The sequence below is a fragment of the Verruconis gallopava genome, assembly GCF_000836295.1.
Source record: "Verruconis gallopava strain CBS 43764 unplaced genomic scaffold supercont1.20, whole genome shotgun sequence".
Taxonomy (NCBI): Eukaryota; Fungi; Ascomycota; class Dothideomycetes; order Venturiales; family Sympoventuriaceae; genus Verruconis; species Verruconis gallopava.
Genome location: NW_015622156.1, coordinates 203,409 through 229,063, shown reverse-complemented (window position 1 = coordinate 229,063; position 25,655 = coordinate 203,409). Strand labels below are relative to the sequence as shown.

At 48.3% G+C, this 25,655-nt stretch overlaps 9 protein-coding genes across 13 annotated transcripts; 4 read left to right on the top strand and 5 right to left on the bottom strand.

The window, feature by feature from the left end:
* Window positions 1-65: 65 nt before the first annotated feature.
* Window positions 66-2,235, bottom strand: PV09_06073 (uncharacterized protein). The gene is made up of 3 exons (XM_016359665.1): window positions 1,886-2,235; window positions 1,133-1,829; window positions 66-1,028 (listed from the first exon to the last, which is right to left on the bottom strand). Exons 1-3 carry the CDS (start codon window positions 2,189-2,191, stop codon window positions 82-84), a joined length of 1,950 nt encoding a protein of 649 aa, XP_016212501.1. The 5' UTR covers window positions 2,192-2,235; the 3' UTR covers window positions 66-81.
* Window positions 2,236-2,573: 338 nt separating this feature from the next.
* Window positions 2,574-4,058, bottom strand: PV09_06072. 2 transcript variants are annotated; one of them, XM_016359664.1, is made up of 3 exons: window positions 3,890-4,058; window positions 2,905-3,833; window positions 2,574-2,849 (listed from the first exon to the last, which is right to left on the bottom strand). In XM_016359664.1, the coding sequence occupies exons 1-2, from the start codon at window positions 4,016-4,018 to the stop codon at window positions 2,955-2,957; spliced, it is 1,008 nt and encodes a 335-aa protein (XP_016212500.1). In that variant the 5' UTR covers window positions 4,019-4,058; the 3' UTR covers window positions 2,574-2,849; window positions 2,905-2,954. The 2 variants fall into 2 exon arrangements, with proteins under 2 accessions (XP_016212500.1, XP_016212499.1); XM_016359663.1 differs by having other exon boundaries at window positions 2,574-3,833.
* Window positions 4,059-5,326: 1,268 nt separating this feature from the next.
* Window positions 5,327-7,960, top strand: PV09_06071. Of its 2 annotated transcripts, XM_016359661.1 has the most exons (4): window positions 5,327-6,005; window positions 6,054-6,099; window positions 6,437-7,028; window positions 7,082-7,960. In XM_016359661.1, exons 1-4 carry the CDS (start codon window positions 5,813-5,815, stop codon window positions 7,592-7,594), a joined length of 1,344 nt encoding a protein of 447 aa, XP_016212497.1. In that variant the 5' UTR covers window positions 5,327-5,812; the 3' UTR covers window positions 7,595-7,960. The 2 variants fall into 2 exon arrangements, with proteins under 2 accessions (XP_016212497.1, XP_016212498.1); XM_016359662.1 differs by lacking the exons at window positions 5,327-6,005; window positions 6,054-6,099 and having other exon boundaries at window positions 6,231-7,028.
* On the bottom strand, window positions 7,902-12,314 carry PV09_06070 (potassium/sodium efflux P-type ATPase, fungal-type). The gene is made up of 4 exons (XM_016359660.1): window positions 11,451-12,314; window positions 11,070-11,395; window positions 8,952-11,018; window positions 7,902-8,895 (listed from the first exon to the last, which is right to left on the bottom strand). The coding sequence occupies exons 3-4, from the start codon at window positions 11,010-11,012 to the stop codon at window positions 8,080-8,082; spliced, it is 2,877 nt and encodes a 958-aa protein (XP_016212496.1). The 5' UTR covers window positions 11,013-11,018; window positions 11,070-11,395; window positions 11,451-12,314; the 3' UTR covers window positions 7,902-8,079.
* A 206-nt stretch (window positions 12,315-12,520) lies between these two features.
* PV09_06069 (uncharacterized protein) lies at window positions 12,521-14,783 on the top strand. The gene is made up of 2 exons (XM_016359659.1): window positions 12,521-12,769; window positions 12,824-14,783. The coding sequence occupies exons 1-2, from the start codon at window positions 12,677-12,679 to the stop codon at window positions 14,375-14,377; spliced, it is 1,647 nt and encodes a 548-aa protein (XP_016212495.1). The 5' UTR covers window positions 12,521-12,676; the 3' UTR covers window positions 14,378-14,783.
* Window positions 14,784-15,191: 408 nt separating this feature from the next.
* Window positions 15,192-18,286, top strand: PV09_06068. Of its 3 annotated transcripts, XM_016359658.1 has the most exons (14): window positions 15,192-15,225; window positions 15,282-15,579; window positions 15,628-15,640; window positions 15,690-15,792; window positions 15,927-16,111; window positions 16,167-16,288; window positions 16,441-16,730; window positions 16,781-16,829; window positions 16,880-17,297; window positions 17,348-17,405; window positions 17,463-17,492; window positions 17,540-17,685; window positions 17,742-17,844; window positions 17,905-18,286. In XM_016359658.1, exons 2-14 carry the CDS (start codon window positions 15,472-15,474, stop codon window positions 17,924-17,926), a joined length of 1,647 nt encoding a protein of 548 aa, XP_016212494.1. In that variant the 5' UTR covers window positions 15,192-15,225; window positions 15,282-15,471; the 3' UTR covers window positions 17,927-18,286. The 3 variants fall into 3 exon arrangements, with proteins under 3 accessions (XP_016212494.1, XP_016212493.1, XP_016212492.1); XM_016359657.1 differs by having other exon boundaries at window positions 17,742-18,286; XM_016359656.1 differs by having other exon boundaries at window positions 15,192-15,579; window positions 17,742-18,286.
* Window positions 18,287-18,395: 109 nt separating this feature from the next.
* PV09_06067 (uncharacterized protein) lies at window positions 18,396-19,508 on the bottom strand (the record flags this gene model as incomplete). The annotated part of the gene is made up of 1 exon (XM_016359655.1): window positions 18,396-19,508. One exon carries the CDS (start codon window positions 19,506-19,508, stop codon window positions 18,396-18,398), a length of 1,113 nt encoding a protein of 370 aa, XP_016212491.1.
* A 957-nt stretch (window positions 19,509-20,465) lies between these two features.
* On the top strand, window positions 20,466-23,059 carry PV09_06066 (uncharacterized protein). The gene is made up of 2 exons (XM_016359654.1): window positions 20,466-21,660; window positions 21,719-23,059. Exons 1-2 carry the CDS (start codon window positions 20,838-20,840, stop codon window positions 22,930-22,932), a joined length of 2,037 nt encoding a protein of 678 aa, XP_016212490.1. The 5' UTR covers window positions 20,466-20,837; the 3' UTR covers window positions 22,933-23,059.
* Window positions 23,060-23,277: 218 nt separating this feature from the next.
* PV09_06065 (uncharacterized protein) lies at window positions 23,278-25,590 on the bottom strand. Its single transcript, XM_016359653.1, has 3 exons — window positions 25,236-25,590; window positions 24,764-25,154; window positions 23,278-24,708 (listed from the first exon to the last, which is right to left on the bottom strand). The coding sequence occupies exons 1-3, from the start codon at window positions 25,522-25,524 to the stop codon at window positions 23,421-23,423; spliced, it is 1,968 nt and encodes a 655-aa protein (XP_016212489.1). The 5' UTR covers window positions 25,525-25,590; the 3' UTR covers window positions 23,278-23,420.
* Between the last annotated feature and the right edge of the window lie 65 nt (window positions 25,591-25,655).

The following is a 25,655-nucleotide window of genomic DNA, read 5'->3' as shown; positions in this document are numbered from 1 at the left end:
TGTCTGAGAGCCTTTTTTTTTTTTTTTTAAAGACAACTCTTTGCCATAACAACAGTTTCAATTCGGTCACTTTTGGTTTTCTCAATCATACATCTTCAAAGGATCCAGGGGACCAGTGCTGTTCGCCCATCCTACAGCGACGTGGCCAACCTCATCAGCGTGCCGCACATCACCAAGCTGCACGACGGTGTTTCTTAGTCTCCTCGCCTGAGCGCTCGCATCCTCCATTGATGAATAGTGTTCGTCTTGGACGTAAGGGTTGTCTCTCAAAAGTGCGGTGAAACTGTCCAGTATGTCAGGCCCTCTTCGCCGCATTCCCATCAGTGAACTGTATATCCCGCAGAGGAACATGGCTGCTGCAGCGACCAGCAGAATCACAAGCCACACCATGTTCACTTTCAGCACCTCCTGCGCTGTCTGGATCGTTCCAACGAAGCTATCCGTGTTGTATGCATTCGTGCTAGCCTCCGTAGGACCCGAAAAATTCCCCGTCGTGGAGCGAGGTGCTACGCTGTTGATCCAGTAAGTGTTGATCAGTTGTGTGAATCTTTGAGAGATGAGCTCGTTGCCTTGCTGCCAGATCAAGGGTGTTGTTGTGAAGGAAAAGGGACTGTTAGGATCAACAAGGTAGCCTTCTATCCCACTCGTCGTGCACGTCGAAGTATCACAGGCAATCGACGGATTCGTGGAGTTGACAAAGTTCTTCCAAAACGACGTGACGCTAACTCCTGGTTGGGCCAGACCGTTCAACGGCGTGTAGTCTGTAAGATTGATCTTTTTGGCGGCTTCGGCGTAGAACGACTGGATGTGTGTGGCTGGAGTTGGCGCTGGTCGTGCTCGAAGAGACTTGCAGGTCGCTCCATCGCATCGAACCTGCAACTCTACGTATTCCATAGACATGGTGCAGTTGGCAACAGTCAATGTTTTGTTGGCGGTAAAGTCTTCAGAAGCGAGTGCTCGGAACGTGAAGTTCGCTGGAGGTGCTCCCAAGTAGGTCAGAAATGAGGCTGCAATCGCGAAATTGGCTCCTAGAGCGTTCCTGTTAAACTTTGGACAAACAGTGAATGAATGATCGGTTCTGCAATGCCCCAAGACACAAAAAATTAAAGTACAACGAGAGAGGTCATCATACCACTGTAGCCACCAGAAGGTGCATAATTCGTTGAATTACTCAAGCTGAGAAGGTTCAAGTCGGCCTCCTCACCATCCACATTACATGTAGAGTACATGTAACCAGTGTTCATGGTGAAGTTTGAGATACCTGTCGTGGGCAATCCCGCGATGGGGATTCCAGTCAGCGAGCTCCAAGTCACTTTGGACCCGTCGTCCGCAATCTCCCTCCATTCAGTGGCGTCGACTCCTGTAGATGGAGGCAGACTTCCATATATCGGAATCTTGATATTTCCATATGGATCTTGGTGTGCTTCCTTTGAGCTTTTGGATGTAACAAGTGCTGAAGTGAATGCAGCGTTGATGGGAGTTAGCAGATTAGCTGACGGAGAACCTTCGCCTTCGTTACTAAATGCCGAAGCGTAAGCAAGATAGGTGAAATTATGTGGCACTATGGTATAGGCTGGCTGAGTAGATACAATCCTCAAGCTCGCTTGGCCACCTAGAGGGGAGAGAGCCCACAACAAGAGGAGCAACGGTGTGATGACGTGAAAAGACCTCAAACTGAGTGCGGCAGTGAAAGTGCTGAAAACAGACCGGCTGTGAAGAAGGTGTTCTAATGTGAGGACTCTGGCGCCAGCTTCAAGTTTCGCGTGTGCGAGCACAATCATGAATCTGGCTACAATGGCCGAGAATGCGATTGGGAAAATGGTAGGATTCTGCGCAGCTTTAGGATTAGTCGTGCACACAAGTAAAGGATATGAAGAAGGCGCACATATTGAGCCGCTTTAAGCAGAGATTTGGCATAATCCGAGTCGGACGGTTCGCCGCGGTGGGTATAGACCAGTCCTGCATAGACGACGAAATAAAGCGATCCAGCCGTTAACGCGACATCGATCGCTGCCTCTCCGATTGTTCCAAGCGAAGCCACCTTTCGTGTCCCACGAAGACGTCGACGGCTCTGTGCCGGAACAGCTGTGAAGGGCCCAGAGAATCCATGCTGTCCTTGCTTTGCGACCTTCACACTAGCCGCCGCTGGTTTGGTTTGCCCTGAGTCGGACGAGTGTGAGCTATACGCCATGTAGAAGCGAACGAGAACCAACTGGGACAGCGTCCCAGCCCGTCGTGGCGACTGTTGCTTATATTGCTACTTTCCAGAGATTTCTCCATCGCCATCGCTGCACTGGAACGAGGTCGGTGACCGTTCTGTTTTTAGTCCTAATGTTGAGATGAAACGGATAAGGCGAAACCAAGGCTCAATCAGATTGAGCCAAGACGGTCCTGGGGCGGTTCGAGCCGCACAAAGGCCAATGAATTTATCCACAGCCTGGACCGATGCAAGCCTCACCTTGATCCAACGTAAGCAGGAATTCATTAAGTTAGTACGTTCCATCGTTGCGAGCCATTTTATCTGACTTGCGTCCCTTTGGAGGGGCCTAAATCCAAGTCAGTGGGCCGATAATGGTTCCACAGCAAAGATCAGTCCTGGACCACGGAGTGCAGCATATGTACGAATCAAGACACAATGCCTTTGTGATAATTATATGAATACTGGTTATGTCTTGGATTATTTGGGTCCCAAGTCATCCTTGATCACGCACCAATAACTATCCACACAGCTCTCGTGGTCAGGCGACGAGAATGTCATCGGGTTACATTGCCGTATACTTAAGGCAAGAAACCACCATGGCATTGCAGTAGTCAGCTATTTACAGTGATGTCCCATGGTATCATTTGCTCTGCGAGCTTATGTTAGCACTTCATCCAATGCCCAAACATGAGGAAATTTCACACCAGCATCGAAAGTTCTAGTCACAACGAGCAATCAGGAACGCCGGGTCCACTTAGATCCGTGTATCCCTTGAGGTCTCAACTTGCGGAATACCAATGTCTCTGAGCAACGAATCCAGCAACAGATCGTTGTCTCGTAAGATATCCCATTCTTCTTGCTTCTTTACCATCATTGTTCCTGCCAGAACGGTACCATTGAATGCGGCAAAACCAACAGCCGTCCCCTCAGGACCTGTCAACTCAGTCCCCTCTTTTCGTCGCGGCATTATCATCAACGCCTTCGATGTCATGCCTAGATTGTAGCTGAACGGGGAAGAGCCATCCTTGGAATCGTGAAGCTCGAGCTGATCAGGATGATCCGTGGCGTACCGCCTCACGGCATCATGCGCCTTTTCGTACAGCCTTCGATAAACATCATACAGTTCTTCTTTTCCCATACCTGGCGATATGAGCTCCCAGAATACTTCGAAAGGAACGCTCGCTTTGTCTTCCACGATGCGGTCCATGAGCACATCCCACTCCATTCTGTCATCACCTTGCCTCATGCCCTCGACGGGAACAAACTGCAGATGCCTATGAGCTTGGCTTGCACCACTATGCTCACCCGAGTTGAAGAAGCCGTACAAGCGACGGCCTTGAGATCCGTCTTCCCACGCACGCAAGCATTCATAAGACATTTCCAAGTCATCAGCTTCTAAGATTGCGGTCTGCGCTTTATTGACCTTTGTCACGAGTAGAAAATGCGATGGTATGATTGGAAATTTGTTCAACAGCAGCAGATGACTTGGTTCAGATGAATTCGGTGGCAGATCTGCAATAAACAACGCCGGGTCCGGATTCTCAAACGGGTTGATTCTATTTTTCGGTGCACTATCCTTATCCTTGCTCGGCAGGGGCTTTTTGGCGAGAGAAGGACAGTAGCGAAGTTGGAACTTGAAGATTTGATGAGTGTTCAGACAACTAGCAGCTAGTGTGAATACTCACGCACCGGCATTCCAGATCTGGTGTGTAGAATGGCTAACGAGGAGGACGCGAAAGAAAGGGCGGTAGACCTTTTCGCGGATACATACTTCAAGTCGACAAGATCTGGAAGTGACTTTGGCAAAGCTTTCAACATATTTTTGGTGTTATATTGCAGGTCTAGCGCGGAAGGGATGATCGCCTGCTTGTGATAAAGCGTCTGGAGGGGAAAGGTAATGACGGCAAAGCCCGATATCGGGCGTCCTTTCAAAACTTCGCCCGGTGGAGAATCACGCACTTAGACTGTGAAGCACATTTTCCGACTCACCTTTAGTATTGGATAGGGAGGCTCTAAAGTTGGAATCAACGAAAGTAAAATTCACTGCTTCATTATTCTTCAAAGCATTTTTGGGCTTCCGGGGTGTGAAAATGGCTCTGTTGAAGATTCAACATAGAGCGTTGCAGTACAGTCAAAGAAGGGCTAGATCAAACCGCGTACAATTCCAGTTTGGCTTTGCCTGTGATTTCAAAATAGCTTTAATTGTGCATGGATGACAGAATACAAAGTCTCTCACATTGTTCGAAGCACCTGGTTGTACTAGTGACGGTTCTGCTTGCTTCATTGCCAAAGGCTCCACTGGAAGCTTTTGTGTCAGAACTTGGAGTCGATCCAAAGAAATCATGGTCAAATTTATTTTGAGGCTAGAGACGTTTTAACATAAAACAAGATATGGTTAGATGCAGTTCAGCGTGTTACCCGGACGGAAAGATCCGAGATCTCCGTAAAAAATTAGCTTGTATAACGTTAGCCAAGATACTCACGTTGACATCACCTCCAAAAACTGTCTCTGCGTCTGGCTGTGCTTATACGAGCGCAGCGGGAGGAATCGATGACAGGCGGCAGCAATCTGTTAATTTTCCCCAATTGCAAGCATCCTCGTCGCAATTATGCCTCGATTTCCGAAACAAGACAGCAGTGCAGATGATCGCCAACCGTAGAGCCGCAAACGAACAGACGTGTCACAAGCTGTTATCCGTCAAGTCCAAACAATTAGGCCAGCGCAAGCTTGACTGCCGAACGTCAGCAAGGCTGGGTTCAGATCTACGTCTCACATGGCTATTTCTGATCCGTTTATTTCTCTTTATTTTTTTTTTTCTCCTGCGGGGATAAGAAAGTTGTATCGGGGCTGACGACGGAGACGGACTGTTGGCTCCGCGGGGACATTTCGGTTTACGAATCTAGCATGGGCTTGTGTTTCACGTTGCTTCTTCCGCGCCGATGAATCCTTCAAGAATGCAGAGCACATGGATGCTTGTAGGAGAGCAGACTGGTGTTCGGTCCCTGGAGCATTGTTTGCCGATCCTCAGTGGTGGACAACAGAAGCGAGACCAGGAGCATGCGGTAGAGCGCCTAACCTTGATTTCGTTCTTCCGGTCCTAACGAACTCTTCCCTCACTCACCTTTCATTACTCTTTCTTCCTTCCTTATTTTGCAACCATCAGAGGCGCTCCGTTCAAAATCCGACTGAGCTTAATTTAATTAGTAGTCCAGACTGCGTTTTCTTTGAGCATTCGCATGTTGAAGAGATCCTCGAGACCTCTCAGCACCGAGCGCTCACCATCGGCTTCCGGCGAATTCTAATAATTTTCGGCGCCGAGAAGCTTCATAACATCCGTCAACACCATTTAGCGGCACGACCTATCTTGAATAGGAGCAAATTGGAGCGGAGCGGGGCGTCAAAGACTCTTTATGAGTTTTTAATAAACTCGTAGCAACTTTGTCTGCATGCTTCATTAGCGACGCAGTCTGGTGTCCCCTGTTGACGTGCAAAAGCACGCGAGAGCTCGCGAGATCATCTGGCGCGACGCGAAATACCCTCGAGCCTAAGAAGTTTTCAGCGAGCAACTCTTGACGATTGCCATCCGGAAGTCTGCTCATCTACGAAAAAAAATGTCGGACGTAGAGAAGAATTCACGAACGTCGATAGATATCGAGGCGCGAGAAGCCGCAGTGACGAAGGAAATACCAGCCGCTCTTCCAGGTCAGGATGCCGCCGAAACACCAGAACAAGCGGCGAATTCTGCGCCCCAAATGCCAGACTTCCCCGAAGGTGGTCGTGATGGATGGTTAGCACTTGTCGGAGGTGAATTCAATAAACTTCCAACTCGCAACTGCTGCTGATTTGAGGTAGGATGGTGCGTGATGTTCATAACTTTCGGGTATATGAACGCATTTGGGTATGTGCATTACTCTTTATCAGTGAGCAGGCTTTGGGACGCGTGCTTTACTGCGCTTGCCATTGCCAAATCCTGCTGCCCCGTAAACGAGACAGTTTGCGCCGGCAGATGGTGGCGGCCCTTCTTTGGCTTGATATCCGAGATTGACTGATCTGATCTTCCAATTTGATATAACTTGGAAGCAGAACCAGATAAGATTCTTAAAATTCGTCACTGCCATCGGAGAGAACCGTCTGTCCGCGCAAATCCCACCCTCTTAGTCAATTACCCGTGGGGAATCTGTGTTCGAATTACTTTTGCGCTTCAGAAAGAGACTGTCATGCTAACGTTATGTCAGCGTATATGAATCGTATTACCTTGCCAATTCTTTACGAGACGAAACGGCGGCGAATGTTGCGTGGATCGGATCTATCCAAATTTTCTTCATGTTCGCATCATCGCTTTTTTCAGGCCCGCTGGTAGATCGAGTTGGGCCAAATTACATATTTACTCCAGCAGGACTATTCCTTGTTCTTTCTCAGATGCTAACAAGCCTCTGCAAAAAGTACTATCAGTTTATCCTTTGCCAAGGCGTGCTCGGTGGTATTGCGACGGGCTTTTTGTACTCTCCGGCCGCCGCTGTGGTAGGCCATTATTTTCATCGCAAACGCCCTATGGCCATGGGCATCATCACCTCAGGATCGGCGCTGGGTGGAATTTTATACCCCATCATCCTAAATCAGATGTTGAACCACTCCAAAGTTAGCTTTGGCTGGACTCAAAGAACTGTGGGCTTCATCGGCTTATTCATGGTCATCATCAGTATTTTCACCATCAAGGCGGGTGTTCCGACAAGGAAAGGCACGTATCTCTTGCCAAGTGCCTTCAAGAACATGGCATATACATTGCAAATAGTTGGTTTGTTCTTTTTTTTCTGGGGCATGTTCACGGTAAGCAATTTCTTTATTCCAACGTGTCACTCCAAGCTGAGTCCATTCAACAGGCTTTCTTCTATATTCCATCCTATGCCGAAGCTCATGGAATGTCCACTTCGCTCTCGTTCTATCTCGTAACGTTCCTCAATGCTGGCTCTATCTTCGGACGTCTAGCTGCTGGAGCATTCGGTGTCTTTGCTGGACAGTTCAACGTCCTCATCGGGTGCTGTGCTATCTGCACAATTATGATATGGTCTTGGCTTTCCATACACAGCAATGCATCCATCATCGTGTTCAGTATATTCTACGGCGCTTTTAGTGGCGGGGCTATTAGCACGATGATCGCTACTCTCGCGTCATGTGCCCCTGCACCAAATCAGATGGGCACCTACATCGGGATGGCAAGCGCTTTCATAGGCATCGCTGGATTGACAGGCACACCAATCAACGGAGCCTTCATAACGCATTATCATGGATTCAACGAAGCGATATATTTTTCCGCCGCTTGTGCTTCTTTTGGATCGGTCATACTTGTTGGAGCCAGACTTGCATTCGCACCAATAACGAAGCTGAGAGCATGAGCGAATTGGTTAATATCATTCATTCGTACTCTTTATTTGTTTCGTTTTGTTCTATCGCAAAGAAAATATATGCAACTGGAAGGCATCGACGGGTTCTGATACGAACCGAGGATTGCTCGATGGCCGCCTAAGATGTACAAGAGCAAGGGGAAGATAGACTTATAGCTTAGATGATGCATAGACATGCTATAAGGTTGTCAAGGGCTCACCTTTGGGTTACCTAATTAACCAAAGGTTGTTCCCATCAGTTCTTCTAATCCATCTCAAGGAAACTTGAAATCTTGTCTCAGTAGAAATATTATTAAAAGGAACGTCGGATATATTCTTTTAGTGCACTAAAATGAATGTCAAATACATTTTCCCCCATATATTGCAGATCACCATAACGAATGACTGAAGAATACAACGCGCAATTCCGCCAGAATCAATTTTGTCTCTCGCGCTTGAAAGAATACGTCTCGCAATTTGTCAAACAGTCACCTTCCCTAAATTGGAGTACTGGTACCACCCGTGCTTGTGTCCATTCCCATCTCAGACTTCGCCTCTCTCGCCCGTGCAATCTTCGCTTCCTTCGATAATGGTGTACCCCAGCCCTTGGCTCGTTTAATCGCCTTCCAACTTTCAACAAGTGTGATGTACGTCAGGAGGCAAGCGAAGACGACGCCCCATTCCCACGTGATGGACGTGTGCTTGAACACTTCTGTGTTGAGTCGCGGTATGTAGATAATGGGGAACACGAGCACGAAGCCAGCGACCACCGCCCAGAACAGAAATTGGTTTGACCAAAGAGCGGGGAATATTGAGAATGGCCCTTCGAAACGTACTGGGTCGATGTTGAACAACGAGCGCTTGAAGTGCTTTACCTCCCACGCCGTGACCAGAAGCAGATATGTTAGCGTGGCATATGTGGTTGCCCTAGCTCGAAAGACAATTCCACAGGACTCGTTCCAGCCGTTGTTACAGTCTTCGCCGAGATCACCAGCGCCAGCGCCATACGCCACAGAGGCAAACGCCGCAAGACACAGGCTGCCCATGAAAGTGCCGTACATCATCTTGTCTATGATCAACTCCCTTGTGAAGACCCCAATCTTCAGGTCATGAGGCGGTCGAAGCATGATATCGTGCTGCGCTCGCTCAAGACCGAGGCCAATAGCCAGGAAACTGGAGGTGATGAGATTCACCCAGAGGATCTCAAGAGGGGCCAGTGGGAAGACCGAGTTGTGCTCTTTATCACGAAACGCCAGGCCGATAAGCAGGAGAAACACCTGGGAAATATTGCTGATTAGCAGGTGCATCAAGAACTAAAATGAATTATGTTAGTCATGGAATCTGTAGAGCGCAGGAGCCGAGAGTGAACCTTTTGTATGTTGTCGAAGAGTCTCCTTCCTTCCTCGACCGCTTTTACTATGGAAGCAAAATTATCGTCTGTCAGGACCATGTCTGATGCTTCTTTCGCCACATCGGTCCCATTTCTACCCATTGCAAAGCCAACGTCGCTTCTTTTCAACGCAGGCGCATCGTTGACACCATCTCCCGTCATGACACAGAATGCCTTACGTCGATTCATTGCTTGAACCATGCGAACTTTCGTTTCGGGGCTGCACCTCGCTACTACCAAGGGGAGATGTTCAAGCGCGTCAAGTTCCTCGTTACTCATTCGATCAAACTTGCTAGCTGGCATGACGAGTTTTTCATATGCTGCGTCGCTGAGCCCAGTCGGTATTATACCGACAGCTTTGGCAATACTCTCAGCAGTCTTCTGATGGTCTCCAGTCAACATGTGCACTTTTATTCCTGCTATTTGGGCTCTTCGAACGGCTCCTGCAGTTTCTGGACGTGGAGGATCCTGGATGCCGACCAAACCTAAAAATTCGAGCTCTTGTTCCATTTCTTCACGGTTTTCTTGCTCGAAACGTTGGGTGCTGTCAGGTCCAAAAGCACGATATGCTACAGTCATAATGCGCAGACCTTGCGAGGCGTACTGCTCTAGTTGCGTACGAACCAGTAATTTCAATGAATCATCCGCGGTGGATTTTTCAAGAAGTACCTCTGTTGCGCCCTTAGTGAAGGCATGATGGGTTCCACTTCTGTCACGGTAAACTACCGTCATGCGCTTATCTTTTGAAGAGAATGGGTATTCTGCAGTGAACGTAAGTTCCTCGTAGGCGATTATGGTGTCCTTAGCAAGACCAAAGCGCATAGCCAAAACTTGCAGAGCAACCTCGCCGGGCTCACCATCACCAGTCCATTCGCCATTTGAGGTATCAACCGACTCAACGTCAGATCCCAAGGTCGCAGAGGTCTTGCCGCGGGTCACAACCGCCAAGTTACAAAGAGCAACAGTTCTCAGAAACTTAGTCACGGGATTTCTTGATCCTAGCGTAGGCAGCTCTAGATTTTCTCGGTGCACGCTGCCGGAGTCTGGGTTGAATGGGTTGCCAACATCGACAACGCTCAGCCTTCCGACTTGATGTTGCTGCGGGATCCATGCTTGAGTAGCTATCATTTTGCCACCCGTAAGAGTACCCGTCTTGTCGGAACAGATATGAGTAGTGCCACCAACAGCCTCCAAGGCAGTAATCTTTCGGACCAAGACGTTTCCACGAGCCATAGCTTTGGCACCCACTGCCTGTGTGATCGTGAGCACGGCTATCAGAGACTCCGGGATTATGGCAACCGCGACGCAAATTCCGTATATCAGCACTTCTTCGTGAACATCAAATTTGTTGACGGCAAATACGATGATTGTGAGCAAGATGGCCAAAGTGAAGAGAAGAAGGGCGAATTTTGAAAGCGACCTAACCAAGGGGGTACTTTGGGCGTCTAAGCCGAGAATGGTCTTCATGTTATTAAAGATGGTAAACCACAGGCGCCTTAGGATGCCCATTTGTGCGAGTTTCTCCTTTTCCTCCTTGCGCGGATCCAGAAGTCCGCTGGTTTTGCCAAATTCTGAACGCGAGCCAGTAGCCACGACAATGGCTTTGCCTCTGCCGCTCGCGATGATAGTGCCGGAGTAGACCATGTTCTTTCGATCGCCTAGTTCTAGACAATTTCCATTGGGCAGATTGCTTAGTACCAGCTCTGCTCTCTTTGATCGTGGAAGTGCTTCCCCAGTAAGCGCAGATTCATCGCTGGCGAGGTTAACAGACTCTACAACTCGGGCATCCGCCGGAATCCGATCACCAACCCCGATCTGTATGAGGTCGCCCACTACGAGACTTTCCGACTTGATTGTCGATGCCACACCATTTCGAATGACTTTGGCGAGCGGTGCCGACATCGCTTTGAGAGCTTGAATCTGTTGCTCTGCTCGTAGATCCTGAACGAAGCCCACTACCACATTGAGAGAAATGACGGCGGCGATGACTGAGCCTTCGACGTAATCTTTGATGCCATACGAAATGGCCATGGTAATCATCAGAACCTAGACGGTGTCAATCAAGGATTGGTCAAGTTCGTCCTCAGGTGGACGTACTACTGTCAAAGAGTTGGAAAACTGCCTCAAGAGTATCTGCCATACCGATAGCCCTTCAGTCTCCGCAATGACGTTAGGGCCATCTTGCGCAAGGCGTCTTGCCGCCTCTTCTGCATCAAGCCCATCGCTGATGCTCGTCTCGACCAGCGTCGCAGCTTGTTCTGCAGTTACTGTATGTGCAATGAGCACAACTTGGTTTCTCTCAACCACTCGCGGGGTAAGTTGAGGCCCTGAATCGTGACTACACTGTTTCTCATGAAGGTGGGTGGAGCCACCTAAAGGAGGCTCGTCAACAGTCGCTCCCTCGACTTCTTGCAAAGATTGACCTGTTTCCATTCAATTAAAATTATCACAAGCGGGGGAAGCAAACAGCGGACGAACCCTATTTATGCCACGAATGAAAGCAGCCAACGCGTTGCACCATGATTGCTCGGCATCGAAATCATCGCGAAGCTATCTTCTGGGCAAAGAATGGCCTGATAGGTTGCCTAGCACGCCAGTTGCAGGAAGCTTCTTGTCGCATCTGCACGCGACCTATGAGCGGCAGAGCGGGATGCATTCCTAACCCAAACCCACGTCTTGGGTCAAGCATGCCGAGCTGTTGGCTGACGAGGGGTTCGTAGAAAACCTGCATGACGAATCCATTTTGATCGTGGCAATGGGAGAGCCAAGATGCAAACACTATACCTACGTCACCATAAAGGTTAATATACATGGACTGCGAGAATCATCTCGCGAAATCGAAGTCTTGGTCGACAAGATGCTCACAATAAGCTGGCGACCATTTGGCGAGTTTGCCAAGGTGGAAAATGTTTCCGTATGACAAAGTACCGGCCTGCTGTTCAACTGTGTCGTTGGGAGACAAACGAGTACATGCGATTGAGGCCACAGCCAAGCCAATGAGACAGGGCTGTGTAGCACGGTGACCAGGCTTGCAGTTCGCGAATGATAAAGTGCAGTGATCTGCATCGAGATTGTTGAGGAGAGGCGACATCGGTCCGAGCACCACAGACTTTTATGCTTTTGCCAGCTGCAGCAGGAGACTTGAGCTTTGAATCCGGCTTCTATTTAAATTTACTGACCGATGTGCATGGCTCCGCGAAATCTTTCAGCCCAAAGGCTTATGTCCCATCCCTCAACGGGGTGCTACAACATGGCCGTAGCCTCGGCTGGCTGTGATCATGGAGCTCCTCACGCTTACTCCGGTTGCGCACCGCCTGACCAATCCGATCGCTACTTAGCCTCCTCACGTGCAGAATACAGCCCTCTCTTGGGTCTGCTGGTGCATGCAACGGATCGAATTGCCGGGCGAATGGTGAGTGTTGCCTCTCAGCGCACGCCAAATTGTGATGTAGGTATATGCCTTGCAGGCGGCATTGCTTTGCCCCGCAAGCCAGGCATATTTGCGGTGTTCGGAGTAAGGTTTGAGTCAACGTCCCTCAAACTTGAGAATTTCTCTGAATTTCTTTTCCAGTCGTGTTTCGCCCTCGTTCTCATCTGTGGATCTGCTCGGTTTTTTGAACAGTCCTTACGATCTGCCGAATGATTCTTGACTGATTACTTTTTGGCCCTTCAAGCATGCTGAACGATTTATACGCCTCGTGACCATGACTCCAAGATCTTCTCTTAAGCCTAGGTTACCGAAAGCCCAACTAATCATTCTTTCAGTATGCCGTATAGCTGAGCCCATCGCTTTGACAGTATGATAACCCATATGCATCCTCTTCTCGTATGACCTGTTGACCAGTATCCAGAGCGTGTATCCGTACTTGCCTGAGATGATAGAAAGCTTCGGTGTACATCCCACCGACGTTGCAAAATGGACGGGCATTCTCAGCGCAATCTTCAGTGTCAGTCAGTGCTTCACGGGCATACCGTGGGGTAGTGCATCAGACAAGTATGGGCGCAAGCCGATCATATTACTTGCGATGACCTGTGCGATGTCGTCAAGCCTTCTTTTTGGATTTTCGACAAGCTTACGATGGGCTATTGTTGCCAGAGCTTTCTCCGGTGCGAGTAACGGCAACGTAGGTATCTTGCGGACAACGGTAGCGGAGATGGTCCCACAAAAGAGTTTACAACCCACGGCCTTTGCTGTTCTCCCACTAGTCTGGACCATCGGATCGATTATAGGACCGGTTCTAGGCGGTGCTCTTGCATCCCCTGCCACAAACTTCCCAGAATTGTTCGGCAACAGCCATTTCTTCAAGAAGTTCCCATTTGCGCTTCCTAATCTCGTAAACGGAGTCATCTTCACTTTCGGTCTCCTTGTCGGCGCTCTCTTTTTAAAAGAGTCTCTGGAATCGAAAAAGTTTCGCCGTGATTATGGACGGATGGTAGGCGATTGGCTCACCAAAAGCTGTAGGGGTCGGCAGAAAGCTCTTCGGCCTGCTGACGACTTTGAATCCATGTTGCCATCAAGCAAGTCGGGGAAGTCGGATGAGCACAAGCCAGTAACGTATTCTGAGCTCTTCCATCGTCAGACAAATATGACTCTGTTGTCGTACATGATTCTGGCTCTTCATGCAATTGCCCATGATCAGTTGCTGCCGGTTATGATGCATCTACCAAACAAGCATGGCAAGGTACAACTCCCGTTCAAGTTCTCCGGTGGCCTCGGTCTCGAATCTGGTCGAATCGGCGTGCTTTTCACCATCTACGGCTTCATTGGAATGATCGGACAATTCGCTATATTTCCCCCTGTGGCACGAAAATACGGGGCGTTGTCCTGCATGAGAGCGTGTACCCTTGCTATGCCATTCATTTACCTGGTCACGCCATACGTTGTCCTGCTGCCCACACCGTTCACGCAACAAGCTGCCATCTTGTGCATCATGCTCTGCAAGTCCTTGACAAATGTGTTTGCGTATCCATGTGTTGTCATATTGATGACCAACTCGGCACGATCACTAAGAATTCTCGGTACGCTGAATGGGGTAGCGACATCTTTAGCGGCTGTGGGTCGTGCAATCGGGCCGTTTGTCGCTGGAGCGGTATTTACTTGGGGCGTTGAGTCGGGTTATCTTGTTGCATCCTTCTGGCTGCTTGCCATTTTTGCGATACCGGGCCACCTTGTGACGTGGTGGCTTAAGGAAGAAAAGAGGCTTCTGGACGAGGAAGAAGAGGATACCAAGAGAACCGATGAAGACAACAATGACATCGGTCTTGAAGGAACAGGATTGGATCCACAACACGGGGTCAACGTTGATGCTGATGTTGCTTCACTTGCGGACAGTGATAAAGATGAAGAATCAGACGTAGAAGATGTACCGCTCTTAAATTCGAGAAAGAAAGATTGGTCGATATAAATGGCGAAGTGGCCCTAAGCAGATATGTTCTAAAAGATCTCAATAGAGCCGGAGTTCATGGTGAGAGCACGAGCGCTTTCAAGGATTTAACAGACAAGCATTCACGGAGATATGAGGATGATTGAAAAGAGACACATACAAAACACCCTTTTAGACTGGTGCATATTCATGGATATCAACTTTTGAAACCAACTTGAGTCGCCCTCAAATCGGTTCAAGAACTTGTTATAGTTCACTGCCACATGTTTTCTCCTGCTGAATGCGTTGGAGTCTTATCTTAGGGAGCTGAAAGTTTGCACAGGTCTGAGAGATGACTCGAGGCTTTCTAGCTTTCATTTTCATTTCGAGAGTATCTCGTGAGATGTTTGCACACACGTGATTTGTATTTCATGAGAACCAGCAGGGCAAAAAAACCAAAAAAAAACAATGCATCCATAATGTCCATGTCGATTCAAAAAACGAATAGAGACAGCCGATCAATACCCAGGCCGGACTAGAGCTGGTATTGCCGTTCTTTGGTTTCCCGGACTTGCGCTTGGATAGAAGCAGCTCCTCCTCCGCTACCATCTGTGGCCTGATTTTCCAGAGCCACCTGCATAGAAGAGCAACCGCCGACATGAGGCAGCGTGTAGTTCGATGGCTTCGGATTCACCACTAACATGTTCTGCCTCAGTATGCGGTACGAAGTATCATGTGGCACGAGCATGACAGGAGTACGTCCAACAGTGCCGCATTGCCTCTTTCGGTAATCCGCGTCGCCAAGGCCGATCGGCATGAGCCTCCAGCACGTCGGCGGTGTTCCGGTGCAACACAAATCTGGGGAACGCAAGTCACAGTGTCCAATCGAGGTTAGCAGTCGTCATTGTGGCCACAAAATTCCACACGCTAACTCCGCACATTCCAGCCTTCCCATGCCCCGTGTTATCCTCCCTCTCTCTTGCCCCGGGCCGTGAACCAGAACCTCTTTTGGGGAAATCCGTTGCATGTCAACCATTGGTGCTGGCGGTGCAGAATGAATCCATAAATCTGGGCCGCATCTCCACCATACACTACCACTCCACGATCTTCGAGCAAGCCAAGAAGAGCAAATCACTATGTCTGCTTTATCTGGTAAAAGATTTTTGGGCCTTCGAGGCACCAAACTCAACATTGCTATTGGCGTCATTGCAGGCTTGGACTTTTTGTTGTTCGGTTATGACCAGGTACGGATATCAGGACATAAAATCGAACAATCGTACTAATATTAACAGGGTGTTATGGGCGGTGTGTGATACAAATCCATCTTCATCCTTGAATACTCATCTTCTGTCAGGCCTGCTCACGCTTCCTTCGTTCTTGTCTGTATTTCCGGAAATCGACGTCGTACATGCACCTCCAGAGAGGGCGAACCATGTATCAACTATCCAAGGCATCAGGTATGTGTACACGGAATTTTTTTTTCTTTAAGCACAATCCTCAATGGGGATTTGGCTCTATGACATGGGCCTTGATGACCACCGCGCACTCCACGATCACGACAAACTTGTCACGTATACTAACGGTTTCCTAGCATCGCAAGCTATAACATTGGCTGTTTTATTGGCTCCATTGTCTGCATCTGGGTTGGCGATATCTTTGGCCGCAGGAAAACTATCTTTATAGGCTCCTCAATTATGATTATCGGTGCCACTCTTCAATGTTCATCATTCTCACTTGCCCAACTCATTGTTGGACGAGTTATAACCGGTGTTGGGAGTAGGCTTCACCAAACTTCAAATTTCTTCGCCCCGTTATTAACAATGTGATTCAGACGGATTGAACACGAGCACGGTTCCGACTTGGCAATCTGAGACTAGCAAGAGCCATCGACGAGGTCAAATGGTTATGATAGAAGGAGCTCTCATCACTGGTGGAATAGCTCTTAGCTATTGGGTAAGTAACTCACACTTTTGATCGTTGGGATTGGGCGCGAAAATGAACACTCACGTGATCATGATATTCTCGCGTAAGCTTGTTTTCGCAGCTTCGATCCGCGAATTTCTTTCCACTATGTCAGACACTTGAGACTAACTTCCTCGCCCAAGGTCGATTTCGGATTCAGTTTCTTAGAACCCTCGACCGTATCCTGGCGCTTTCCGATTGCTTTCCAAATCGTTTTCGCAGTGCTCATTCTTGGCTTTATACTCCAGCTACCTGAATCACCTCGCTGGCTAATCCTGAAGAATAAAGAGGACGAGGCCCTTGAAGTGCTTTCGGCTCTAAATGACCTCCCCGTTGATGATCCATACATTCATAACGAGTTCTCTGCTATTAAGGATGCGGTTCTGGAGATGGCCAAAGGTAGTTTCCGTGATCTATTCACAATGGATGAGAAGTATGTTTCCAAGCCATGCGTTACCAGTACTCCCTCTAAATTCAGTACAGTCGTCACTTTCATAGAACCGTTCTTGCATATGTCAACCAAATGTTCCAGGTGTGTTTGCTGTTCTCCTCGATTTCTAGGTTTGCTGACCTTCCACACAGCAAATATCTGGCATTAATCTCATTACGTACTACGCCGCAACTATATACGAGAATGAAATCGGACTTGATGGCTTGCTTTCCAGGATTCTTGCTGCATGTAACGGCACAGAATACTTTTTAGCCTCCTGGATTGCCGTATTTACCATTGAAAAGATCGGTCGACGAAAGCTTATGGTTTTTGGAGCAGTCGGCATGTCATTATCGATGGTTGTACTTGCAGTGACAACCTGGCATGGTGGCAGCGCCGCCGGTATCGTTGCTGCCGTTTTTCTCTTCATCTTTAACACATTCTTTGCCATCGGTTGGCTGGGAATGACCTGGCTATATCCTGCTGAGATAGTACCACTGAGAATCCGTGCACCTGCCAACGCACTTAGCACTAGTGCTAACTGGATATTCAACTTTATGGTTGTCATGAGTAAGCAACATCTCTCTGTCTCGTACTGCTGTATTTTGACAGTCGAACAGTCACTCCTATAAGCTTCAGCTCGATCGGTTATCAAACTTATATTATTTTCGCCGTGATGTAGGCACTCCTATACTTGAGTTCGAAAATCTGTAGTCAGCTAACTGATATTGCCAGCAACGCTTTCATTGTGCCATGCGTCTATTTGTACGTATTTCCAATATCTGTTAAAGTTCTGGCTAACTATCATCCAGCTTCTATCCTGAAACTGCATACCGCTCACTTGAGGAAATGGACAATATCTTCCGAAAGACACATGAGAGCTCCGATTCAGCTATCAAGCCCTTGTTTAATGTTGTCAAAATCGCCAAGCACGAGCCAAGAATGTACGGCAAGAACGGTAAGTTGGCAAATTCATCCCGCTTCACCGAGTGCTGCTAATTTAAAATCCAATAGGCGAAATTTTGGTCAATTATGACGATACAGAGGCACATATTGCCGCAGTCAATGCAGCAAGGAGACGCAGCAGTGTCATTGGGGCACCTGCTGGTCATGAAAAGTCAGTCACAAGGGGCATTGAGAATGTTGGAATTAACCGGGCTAATGAGGATTCCGGAAGCTCAAGCGAAAAGGTGGACTAGAAAAGCACTAGACTTCAGAAGGTTTCAAACCATTCCGAGAAAAGCGTAGTTGGTGAAGCTTCTTGAGCATCATTTCAACTATCTTGAATTTCTAGGAGTGGAAATGATAACATTCAATGACGGCTATTTTGTTCGCTTGTGGATAATTTCAACCAAAACAGGTATCTTAAATGTGGGACTTGCATAACTTCCGGAGCTTTGCTCATTACAAATCAATATCTATAGGCTGGAAGTGTTTCTTAAGATATGGAAAAAAGCATTATGCTATGTTCTTTCAGATTAGACGCCTTTGATGAAAGGTATATGCCTCCTTTAAGCCTTTCTGTACTTTATTGCTCAAACACGTGAAATGAGACTGCCTTGAGTCGAGGATTGTCAGCGACACCAATAGTGATTGGTACTATTGAGAGTTCTGCTTTATCGGTCTCTGCAAGCCATCCCTTCACACTCAAGTAGAAGGAATGGCGAATCAATTGTGACTTTCAGATTTGGTAACACATGCCGGTACTACGCAGCGCTCGCGATCCTGAGTCGCAATTGTTTGCCAGATAACTTTGAGAACCTCCTTACCAACACGCTCAAGGGAGTCGACTCCCCATATTACGTCCAAGTGTTCATAATCTTCAAGAACATTAACGTGTACGAGTTGAGCATGAGGATCTCTCCCATATTCAAGCCTTCTTAGCAGTCTCTTTCCATCTACAAGATCATCACATGCTGGAATCCACAACGCTAGAGGGGGTACTCTCTCATCAAACCACGGATCAGCCTCCAGGCGAGAGATGGCCTCCTCGTATCTAGCAAGGGCTTCATCCGTAATCTTGCCTCCAGTATTGGTGGCCTGAAGAAAATTTTCGATGGCCTCGTCGTCCGCTGCATCGATCTCGGCCTCTGCTCGGGTATTGAGGATACACCTTTGCGTTGCAAAACCATCTGCACCAATCCACCATCGCATATGCTCTGAACTAATATAGGTTGGCGCAAACAAGAAAGAACGGTCTCTCAAATCTCGGTCCCAATTCCTATCAGACCAGTCAAACAGATAGTGGAACATCGGATAGCCGAAGACACCAAGAGTTCTATTGGGAAGAATCTCCATCGCTGAAATCAGTGGTTGCATAAAACCATACCTTCCGAAGCAAAGCCGCCATATCGTAGGCGACATCATTATCATACCCTTGAAAAACCATCGTGGATTTTCCAACAGAGATCCAGAGTACGCGGCAGGGGCGAGCAGGCATGCTACGCTGATCTTCTCGCCAAGTTCGGGCACGAAGTGTTTACTCAACGCAATAAGTATTTGCGAAGTTCCTTGGCTATGGCCAACTAGGGCAAGTTTCTCAAATCCCGTCCGTTGCAGTACGCCTTCCACGAGGGCCGGGAGATCCATGGTAGCCATTTCTCGAATTTTCCAAGACCACATACGAGGATCAGAACGCTTGAAGCTTCTGTGACGAGGTTTCAACCCACATCTGTTGTTTCCCAGCCATACATCGTATCCTTGCTTCGCAAAGAAGAAAGCGAAGCTGTGATCGTCTGTTGACGCGTAGGCCCCAGCCGACTGGAGAAGACCATGGATCATGAGAACAGGATATCGCGATTCAGTTGAATGATTTACACGTTTAGCTTGAAAAGGAACAGATACGTGCAAAAGATCGAGGATGAATCCGTCCTGGGTTTCGATTTCTACTGTTTCGCATTCAAGTCCACATCGTCGTGCATAATATGCGACATCTCGTTTCATACGGTCAGGGCCACCTTCGGTGGGTTTGAATACAAGTTCATCATCAATTAAACCTTTAAATGTCGACGGCTGCGAACAGCTTTCCGCAGAGTTGTTGACTGCTATCATTTCAGTCTCCGCTTGACTTCCTCTCAACATCGTATTTCGGCTTCAGCCCTTGCAACCTTCCGGCGGGCTTCTTCTTTGGCATGTTTCCGCTGGGGATTTTTGAGACGATGTTTTATCTCCCCCGTGTGTGCACAAGCAGCGAGAAAGCCCATCGTGACGGCCAAGAACGTTGCCGATGTTATCCGACTGAGCCTATGTCGTAGCCTAGAGAAACGATCTGGTGTATCGTATGTTGGCAACGTTGGAAAGAGCCTCTTAACTTTTTCACTGGAAGATGTAGCATCCATTCTGAGCCAAATTTGAATTATTCGAGGCAATGAAAACGAAGCCAAACGCCGAGCTGGTTCATGTGTTCGATTCCAATCCCATGGGCATTTACATGCGCAGACATAGTTCTAGATGCGCTGCTGGTTACTTTGCTGTAAGAATCACTTTAACAGAGAATGGCAGAAAGGAATGCGTTGTACGGAGGAGGCTTTTTGTTAAGGGTGAGCACCAGGTACGCTGGCATTGACGATTACTACTATTTTTGGACATAACACTAAGCCTCGGCCAACAGACGCTTCCCGTCAATCCTGCCTGCCATTGTATCCCTTACCAAACTTTCATCCTAATCAACTGCACATGCTCGAGGGGAGTGCTGGGTGAAGGATGATGAGAGCATTGTTTGACAGTATGAATTCTCGTCGTGCGATGACGAGGTCGATCCAGCAAAGATAAAAGAGGTGGCTCAAGCAGCTCAGCAGCCAAAGGACCAAAGGACCAAAGGTTGAGGGAAGATGCAAGTCTTCTCGCACGTGACTCCCCACCTTCCAGCTGATAGGAGTCGAACCTCTGTCCCTGCACAAAGCACAACGCAAAGCGAGAAAAGCGAATGCAACTCATCAGTATACAGAATTTTTCAAAGGTCCAAAGTCGAGTGACTTACATACTTGACAAGAATACCAGGTGTGCGCAGGGCAACGCCTATCCCCGTCAGGGCAAGACTTTTGACCGTTTCCATCGAAACCCTCCCAGAGGCTCCGAAATTCTTCGGCCGCCAGAAACTGTCGGCACGCAATGGATCCTAAATTTGGCGTGGAGCCCGGAACACAGCAGCATACAATCTCCTGCACTGAGTGTCAACGGCGAAAGCAAAAATGCAGCCGCCAATGGCCGTGCAATCATTGCCAGGCCCGCAAGGTTCCACACGTGTGCCATTTTGCATCCAAAAAGCCCGCATTCGGTAGTGACGTGAAAATAAGCAGTACGAATGGGGGGAAGAAACGAAAGGAGCCTGAACAGGCCATATTTTCCTCGCCTCTTGAAAGACTAGATGGTCAATACTCTGCTGCGGATGCCTTTAAAGCTTTCGGATATCTTCAATCCGACGGAGATCCCCTTGTGTTTGGTATGCTATCTGAGTACAAGGACGAGAAGCTTGATAAAGAAAATGAAATTGCCACCAAGGAAGTGCCTCCACGGATTTATTGCGACGCGATTGTTCAGAACTATATGGACGTCTGCAATTATTGGTATTATCCAATTTATCCTCCACAATTTCTGGAGAGCTACAATAGGTGGTGGGAGAACAGGGCGACAAGAAAGAAGAACAAGCCTGAGTTTACCTGCCTGCTGTTAAGAGTACTGTCAAATTCTACTCAATGTGTTCATCCGGCGCTGCGAGTGAAGCTCGAGACTGAACTTGGCGAGAGTCTTCAAGAACTAACCCAGAAATACCATGATGCTGCGGAGAGACTGAGTAACGTAATCAAGCCTGGAGTTGGAGGGATCGCACAAGTTCAACAGTTGTTTCTTACTGCTGTGTGGTTGAAATCAGAATGTTTGTTCATTGATGCATGGCATGCACTGGGTGATGCCATACGCTATGCCCAAGAAGTCGGTAAGCAAGCTTCCGCCTCCCTGACCCTTGGCTCCATGTTACTGACTGAACTATTCAGGCATTCATAATGAAGCATTATGGGACGGTCTGACAGAATTTGATTGCGAGATTCGTCGAAGACTGTGGACAACTCTTTACATCTGGGACCGCTTCATGGGAATGATGCTCTCACGCCCGTTGCTGATAAACGATAGATATTGTTCTGTTAAGTACCCTAGCGTCAATCTGGAATACGACCCTGCGTACCCCGATTTACCATGCCCTCATAAGCATATGGAACTTCAGCAAAGGTTGTGTCAAGCAGTCATTGGAGATTTTGATGGATCGAAACCCACGATCTCTGTCGATGATGCATTGACGGTGATACGTGCTGTTAACCGATGGCTGGATACCCTACATCCCGTGTATCGACTGGTCGATACAGACACGCGCTACGATGCAACGCACAAATACCTCAAGCTTCAACGTCTTCAGACAGTGTGCATGGGCTACAGTTCCATCGTTTCCGCGCTCAAGACTTTCCTCACCCAAACAAACAAACCCGAGCCCAAGCTTGACAGCAGAATGCTGCAAGAGCTACAGGGAATTGCAATCGAAAAGTGTTTGCAGCTTATGGACATTGCACAACAGCTCGCAGACCTCTACATTCCCGACTTCAATAAATATTTTTTGATCGTGTTCACGCCGTTCGATACCTCTGCTCTGTTATGCTCGGCCATCATACACGACACGAAACGCATTTTACCACGTCGTAATGATATATTAAAGGGAATCGCGCAGGGACTCTCCCTTCTTCGACGGCTTGCACATATCACCAAGACGGGATCTGTGGCGGAGAGTGTGATAACTTCCCTTGTATTCAAGTTCAGTCTCACCCAAGAAGAGAACGCAATCCTGTACAGCACGGCGCCTAGCGAGAGTCCGCCCGCGAAACGAATAGCTTCCACGGCCAACTCGTACACAGCCAGCGAGCCCAACAGCACTCCTCCTTTGCCAAGCTTGAGTCCTGGCGATAAAAATACGACTACATCGTCCGAGTCTACTCCATCAGTGCCAATGACCACTACTCAATCTACGCCAGATGACCCAACCATCATAGCATCTGCTACGGTGCCAAACTCCATAGCCGAAGGAGGCTACGCACATCCTTCTTTCTCCACTGAGATGACGGTGGAACAGATGGCGAATTTCGATTTCGGCCCATTGGGACCCGTTTTCGATTGGTCGCATGTGAACTTGTTTGAGGAGAATCAACATGCCTTCCAGTTTTGATGGCCTTTCCTTTTTTTTTTTCAAAGAAAAAAAAAATCCAAGATTATAGCTCTCAAATCGAGACTGATTTTGTGTCATGCCCATTGTAGTAAAGATGTGTTTGAGTCTTTGCCGCGGGAAATTGCAATCGGTCGTTCGAATTTTTTTTCGACTTTTTTTTTCAGATCTATTGGTCAGTTCTGTCGTATGATAACACAACAGCAAGTGAACTGGTGCGTGGTAATTGAAAGTATACATGCCACATCTGAAGACTTTTCTGGAGCCACCTTCGAGACTTCCCATCCTCCTGAACCATGCGAAACAAACTATGAAAGATGCGAAATGTATTTGGAAAAATACTCCTAGTTTGAACCAAAAGCTTTAGACATTACTGGAAATTTCATCTAATAGCGATCATAAATACTGAGACTTATTCAAGCTGAAGCACCTGCCCCATTGATTGCAGAATCAGCAAAGATCCTTAGTATAGTGTGTCATAGCATGCCTTCTCACACGACTGTTATCTCCGTCATGAGGCTCTCCGTGGCAAACGTCGTCTGATAAACGTTATGGTCAGCGGTCGATCTGCCCGCGAACTTGGTCGTAAACAGTCCGACTCTTTCCCAAATATTCTGGTCCTTGTGGATGCACTTCAGCAGCATTGCGTATTCATCGAAGTTTGTGCATGTGGCCACGCGAAGGATCGCAAAGGTTGCGTCTGCGAATCCTTGGTCATGCTTCTGCAGGTCATAGTCTGCAAAGAATGGATAGCTATTCGGGTTGTCTGTTGTCTCGAACCGAAATTCGTAGTGAACGCTACGAAGGGCCTGCCTTCGCAAAAGACGTCTTTTTTGGTGAAGTGTGCGTGACGACAATGAGCGAGAATCCGAAACCGACACAGTTACCAACGGGCCTTTCAGGCGAAGGTGAGCAGAAAGCACTTCGCCGTAGGGATTGTCTTGGTTTGCGACTCTCGCTTCAGCTTCTAGAATCTCCACATGAATCTTGTGGAGAAAGGGCACGTTCTCGTGATCTATTCGTGTGCCTGAATCCGTGGATTCTTGGATGTGAGGAGCGTCGAAATAACGGACCGAACCCTCTTGGCCAGCCCATGACCACGAAGGTGCGCGCCATTTAGGTGTTGGTGCTGAGCAAAGTGCATCGAGTCGATACCACAAAAGATCTTGAAGCAATGTGTCATTCCACAGGCCTGCAATGTACCTTGCATCCCGTTTTGGACCGTTCGGCGGATTGGCCATTTGCTCTGCAATTCCAGACAGAGCCGGAAGTCTGTCGCGCATTTTGGTAAGCGAGAGCTGGGTATATTCCTCAATTATCGCGTGCCACCTTCTGCGGAGATGAACATCACCCTCTCTTAGGAATGCTTCCTGGTGGGTGATTTTGCTGAAGAACTTCTCTTGGCCCGAGCCATAACGCTCGTTCGAGACAATACCTCCGCATTCGCAATCTACGGTCTCCATGCATTCCCACCACATCTCCTGCCGGCCAAAATGAAGCACTCGGGGTGCGAGGAGTCTCTCCTGAAACACCCATGCTCTTTTGAACAATGGGAATTGTGCATCATCCATGTGGTCGATAACTGGCCGAGCATGCACCTTGTATTCAGACCCAACTTTGGAGATACCATGAAAGGTAGCCTTAGGGTGCCGAAAGAAAAGCCCACCATCATCGCTCGATGAACCCGTGGCAGCCAGCGTGAGGCACGAGTTCGCATAGATGCTAGACATTAGCGCGCTTTGCGCCTGCCAATCTTCCTCCGAATCTTGGATAATGCAACTGATCTCAAGTCAGATCGGAGCTGAGAAGATACTACAATGACATGGGATCTCACAGCGAATCTATCCATAAATATCTCACGCCCATCTTTCGCGTGAATATGACAGCCTCCTGAAAGGTGCGCGGAAGATTGGAAAATACGATCGCACTTTTGAACGACGAAACGTTATCAAGAGTGGTTGTGACAGCACGAGAATCTCCCCAGCAGTGCGACAAGCAAATGTACTTGACCAAATGGCTAGGTTCACAGAGGACGACATTAGGCTGCACTGCGTAGAGATCCAGCAGCCGGGGAGGCGCTTGAACAAGTTTAGAGAATCTGCAATGTTTGTGGTTCTTAAGACAGTCATCAAACCAGGTTCGAACTAGGTCGAAGCTTTCGTGGGATATGGTATTTCCCGAAGTTGGGACCCCGACTCGAACGGTCGACCAAGGACAAGTCGTGTCTAGACAGCGTATTTGAGATTAGCCGCAAGAGTAATAAATCGTCTTGCGTTCAGCCCGTCGCCGATTGAAAGTTGACTTACTCGCCTCGACAAAGAGGTCGAGTATCACTCCTCTATGATCGCCCCATTTGATGGCCAGCTCAATGAACGACCGCATGATGGCCTGGCGAATTACGATTTGAATGTCTGGCGGCCCATCTTCGCTCACGAGCGCTTCTGGAACACACTCGTTCAAAGCATGCAGTATCAGCGCGCAGCTTTCGCAGCCTCTGAAGCTGGATGTGACAGTCTCAAGGTAGGTCGTGGTTGTACCGTCGTCGTTAAGCGGCACAAGGTCGTTGCAGACGCAGCATACGTCTAGAGCAGACATGGGAAGTTGTGCACTTCATTCTCGACAGACAACGGACAGACTATATAAATCTGGGGGCCAGATTGTCTGCCAAAGGTGGTTTGCCCCATCCCTGCCAGTGTTCAAATTTAGGAATACGATAGGGCTGTGCA

What these genes read in the sequence shown, in the direction of transcription:
- PV09_06073 (XM_016359665.1), bottom strand. Translation starts at nt 2,191, where the DNA reads ATGGCGTATAGCTCACACTCGTCCGACTCAGGGCAAACCAAACCAGCG. An exon ending in TGCTTAAAGCGGCTCAATAT is followed by an intron (nt 1,830 to 1,885) that starts GTGCGCCTTCTT and finishes AAAGCTGCGCAG; the next exon opens with AATCCTACCATTTTCCCAAT. An exon ending in ACCTTCTGGTGGCTACAGTG is followed by an intron (nt 1,029 to 1,132) that starts GTATGATGACCT and finishes GGAACGCTCTAG; the next exon opens with GAGCCAATTTCGCGATTGCA.
- PV09_06072 (XM_016359663.1), bottom strand. Translation starts at nt 4,018, where the DNA reads ATGTTGAAAGCTTTGCCAAAGTCACTTCCAGATCTTGTCGACTTGAAG. An exon ending in ACACCAGATCTGGAATGCCG is followed by an intron (nt 3,834 to 3,889) that starts GTGCGTGAGTAT and finishes CAAATCTTCAAG; the next exon opens with TTCCAACTTCGCTACTGTCC.
- PV09_06071 (XM_016359661.1), top strand. Translation starts at nt 5,813, where the DNA reads ATGTCGGACGTAGAGAAGAATTCACGAACGTCGATAGATATCGAGGCG. An exon ending in GGGTATATGAACGCATTTGG is followed by an intron (nt 6,100 to 6,436) that starts GTATGTGCATTA and finishes ACGTTATGTCAG; the next exon opens with CGTATATGAATCGTATTACC. An exon ending in TTTTCTGGGGCATGTTCACG is followed by an intron (nt 7,029 to 7,081) that starts GTAAGCAATTTC and finishes TCCATTCAACAG; the next exon opens with GCTTTCTTCTATATTCCATC.
- PV09_06070 (XM_016359660.1), bottom strand. Translation starts at nt 11,012, where the DNA reads ATGATTACCATGGCCATTTCGTATGGCATCAAAGATTACGTCGAAGGC. An exon ending in TCTTCGACAACATACAAAAG is followed by an intron (nt 8,896 to 8,951) that starts GTTCACTCTCGG and finishes AATTCATTTTAG; the next exon opens with TTCTTGATGCACCTGCTAAT.
- PV09_06069 (XM_016359659.1), top strand. Translation starts at nt 12,677, where the DNA reads ATGACTCCAAGATCTTCTCTTAAGCCTAGGTTACCGAAAGCCCAACTA. An exon ending in CTGAGCCCATCGCTTTGACA is followed by an intron (nt 12,770 to 12,823) that starts GTATGATAACCC and finishes ACCAGTATCCAG; the next exon opens with AGCGTGTATCCGTACTTGCC.
- PV09_06068 (XM_016359657.1), top strand. Translation starts at nt 15,472, where the DNA reads ATGTCTGCTTTATCTGGTAAAAGATTTTTGGGCCTTCGAGGCACCAAA. An exon ending in CTATTCACAATGGATGAGAA is followed by an intron (nt 16,731 to 16,780) that starts GTATGTTTCCAA and finishes AATTCAGTACAG; the next exon opens with TCGTCACTTTCATAGAACCG. An exon ending in ATGTCAACCAAATGTTCCAG is followed by an intron (nt 16,830 to 16,879) that starts GTGTGTTTGCTG and finishes CCTTCCACACAG; the next exon opens with CAAATATCTGGCATTAATCT.
- PV09_06066 (XM_016359654.1), top strand. Translation starts at nt 20,838, where the DNA reads ATGGATCCTAAATTTGGCGTGGAGCCCGGAACACAGCAGCATACAATC. An exon ending in ACGCTATGCCCAAGAAGTCG is followed by an intron (nt 21,661 to 21,718) that starts GTAAGCAAGCTT and finishes TGAACTATTCAG; the next exon opens with GCATTCATAATGAAGCATTA.
- PV09_06065 (XM_016359653.1), bottom strand. Translation starts at nt 25,524, where the DNA reads ATGTCTGCTCTAGACGTATGCTGCGTCTGCAACGACCTTGTGCCGCTT. An exon ending in CGACCTCTTTGTCGAGGCGA is followed by an intron (nt 25,155 to 25,235) that starts GTAAGTCAACTT and finishes TACGCTGTCTAG; the next exon opens with ACACGACTTGTCCTTGGTCG. An exon ending in TATTTATGGATAGATTCGCT is followed by an intron (nt 24,709 to 24,763) that starts GTGAGATCCCAT and finishes ACTTGAGATCAG; the next exon opens with TTGCATTATCCAAGATTCGG.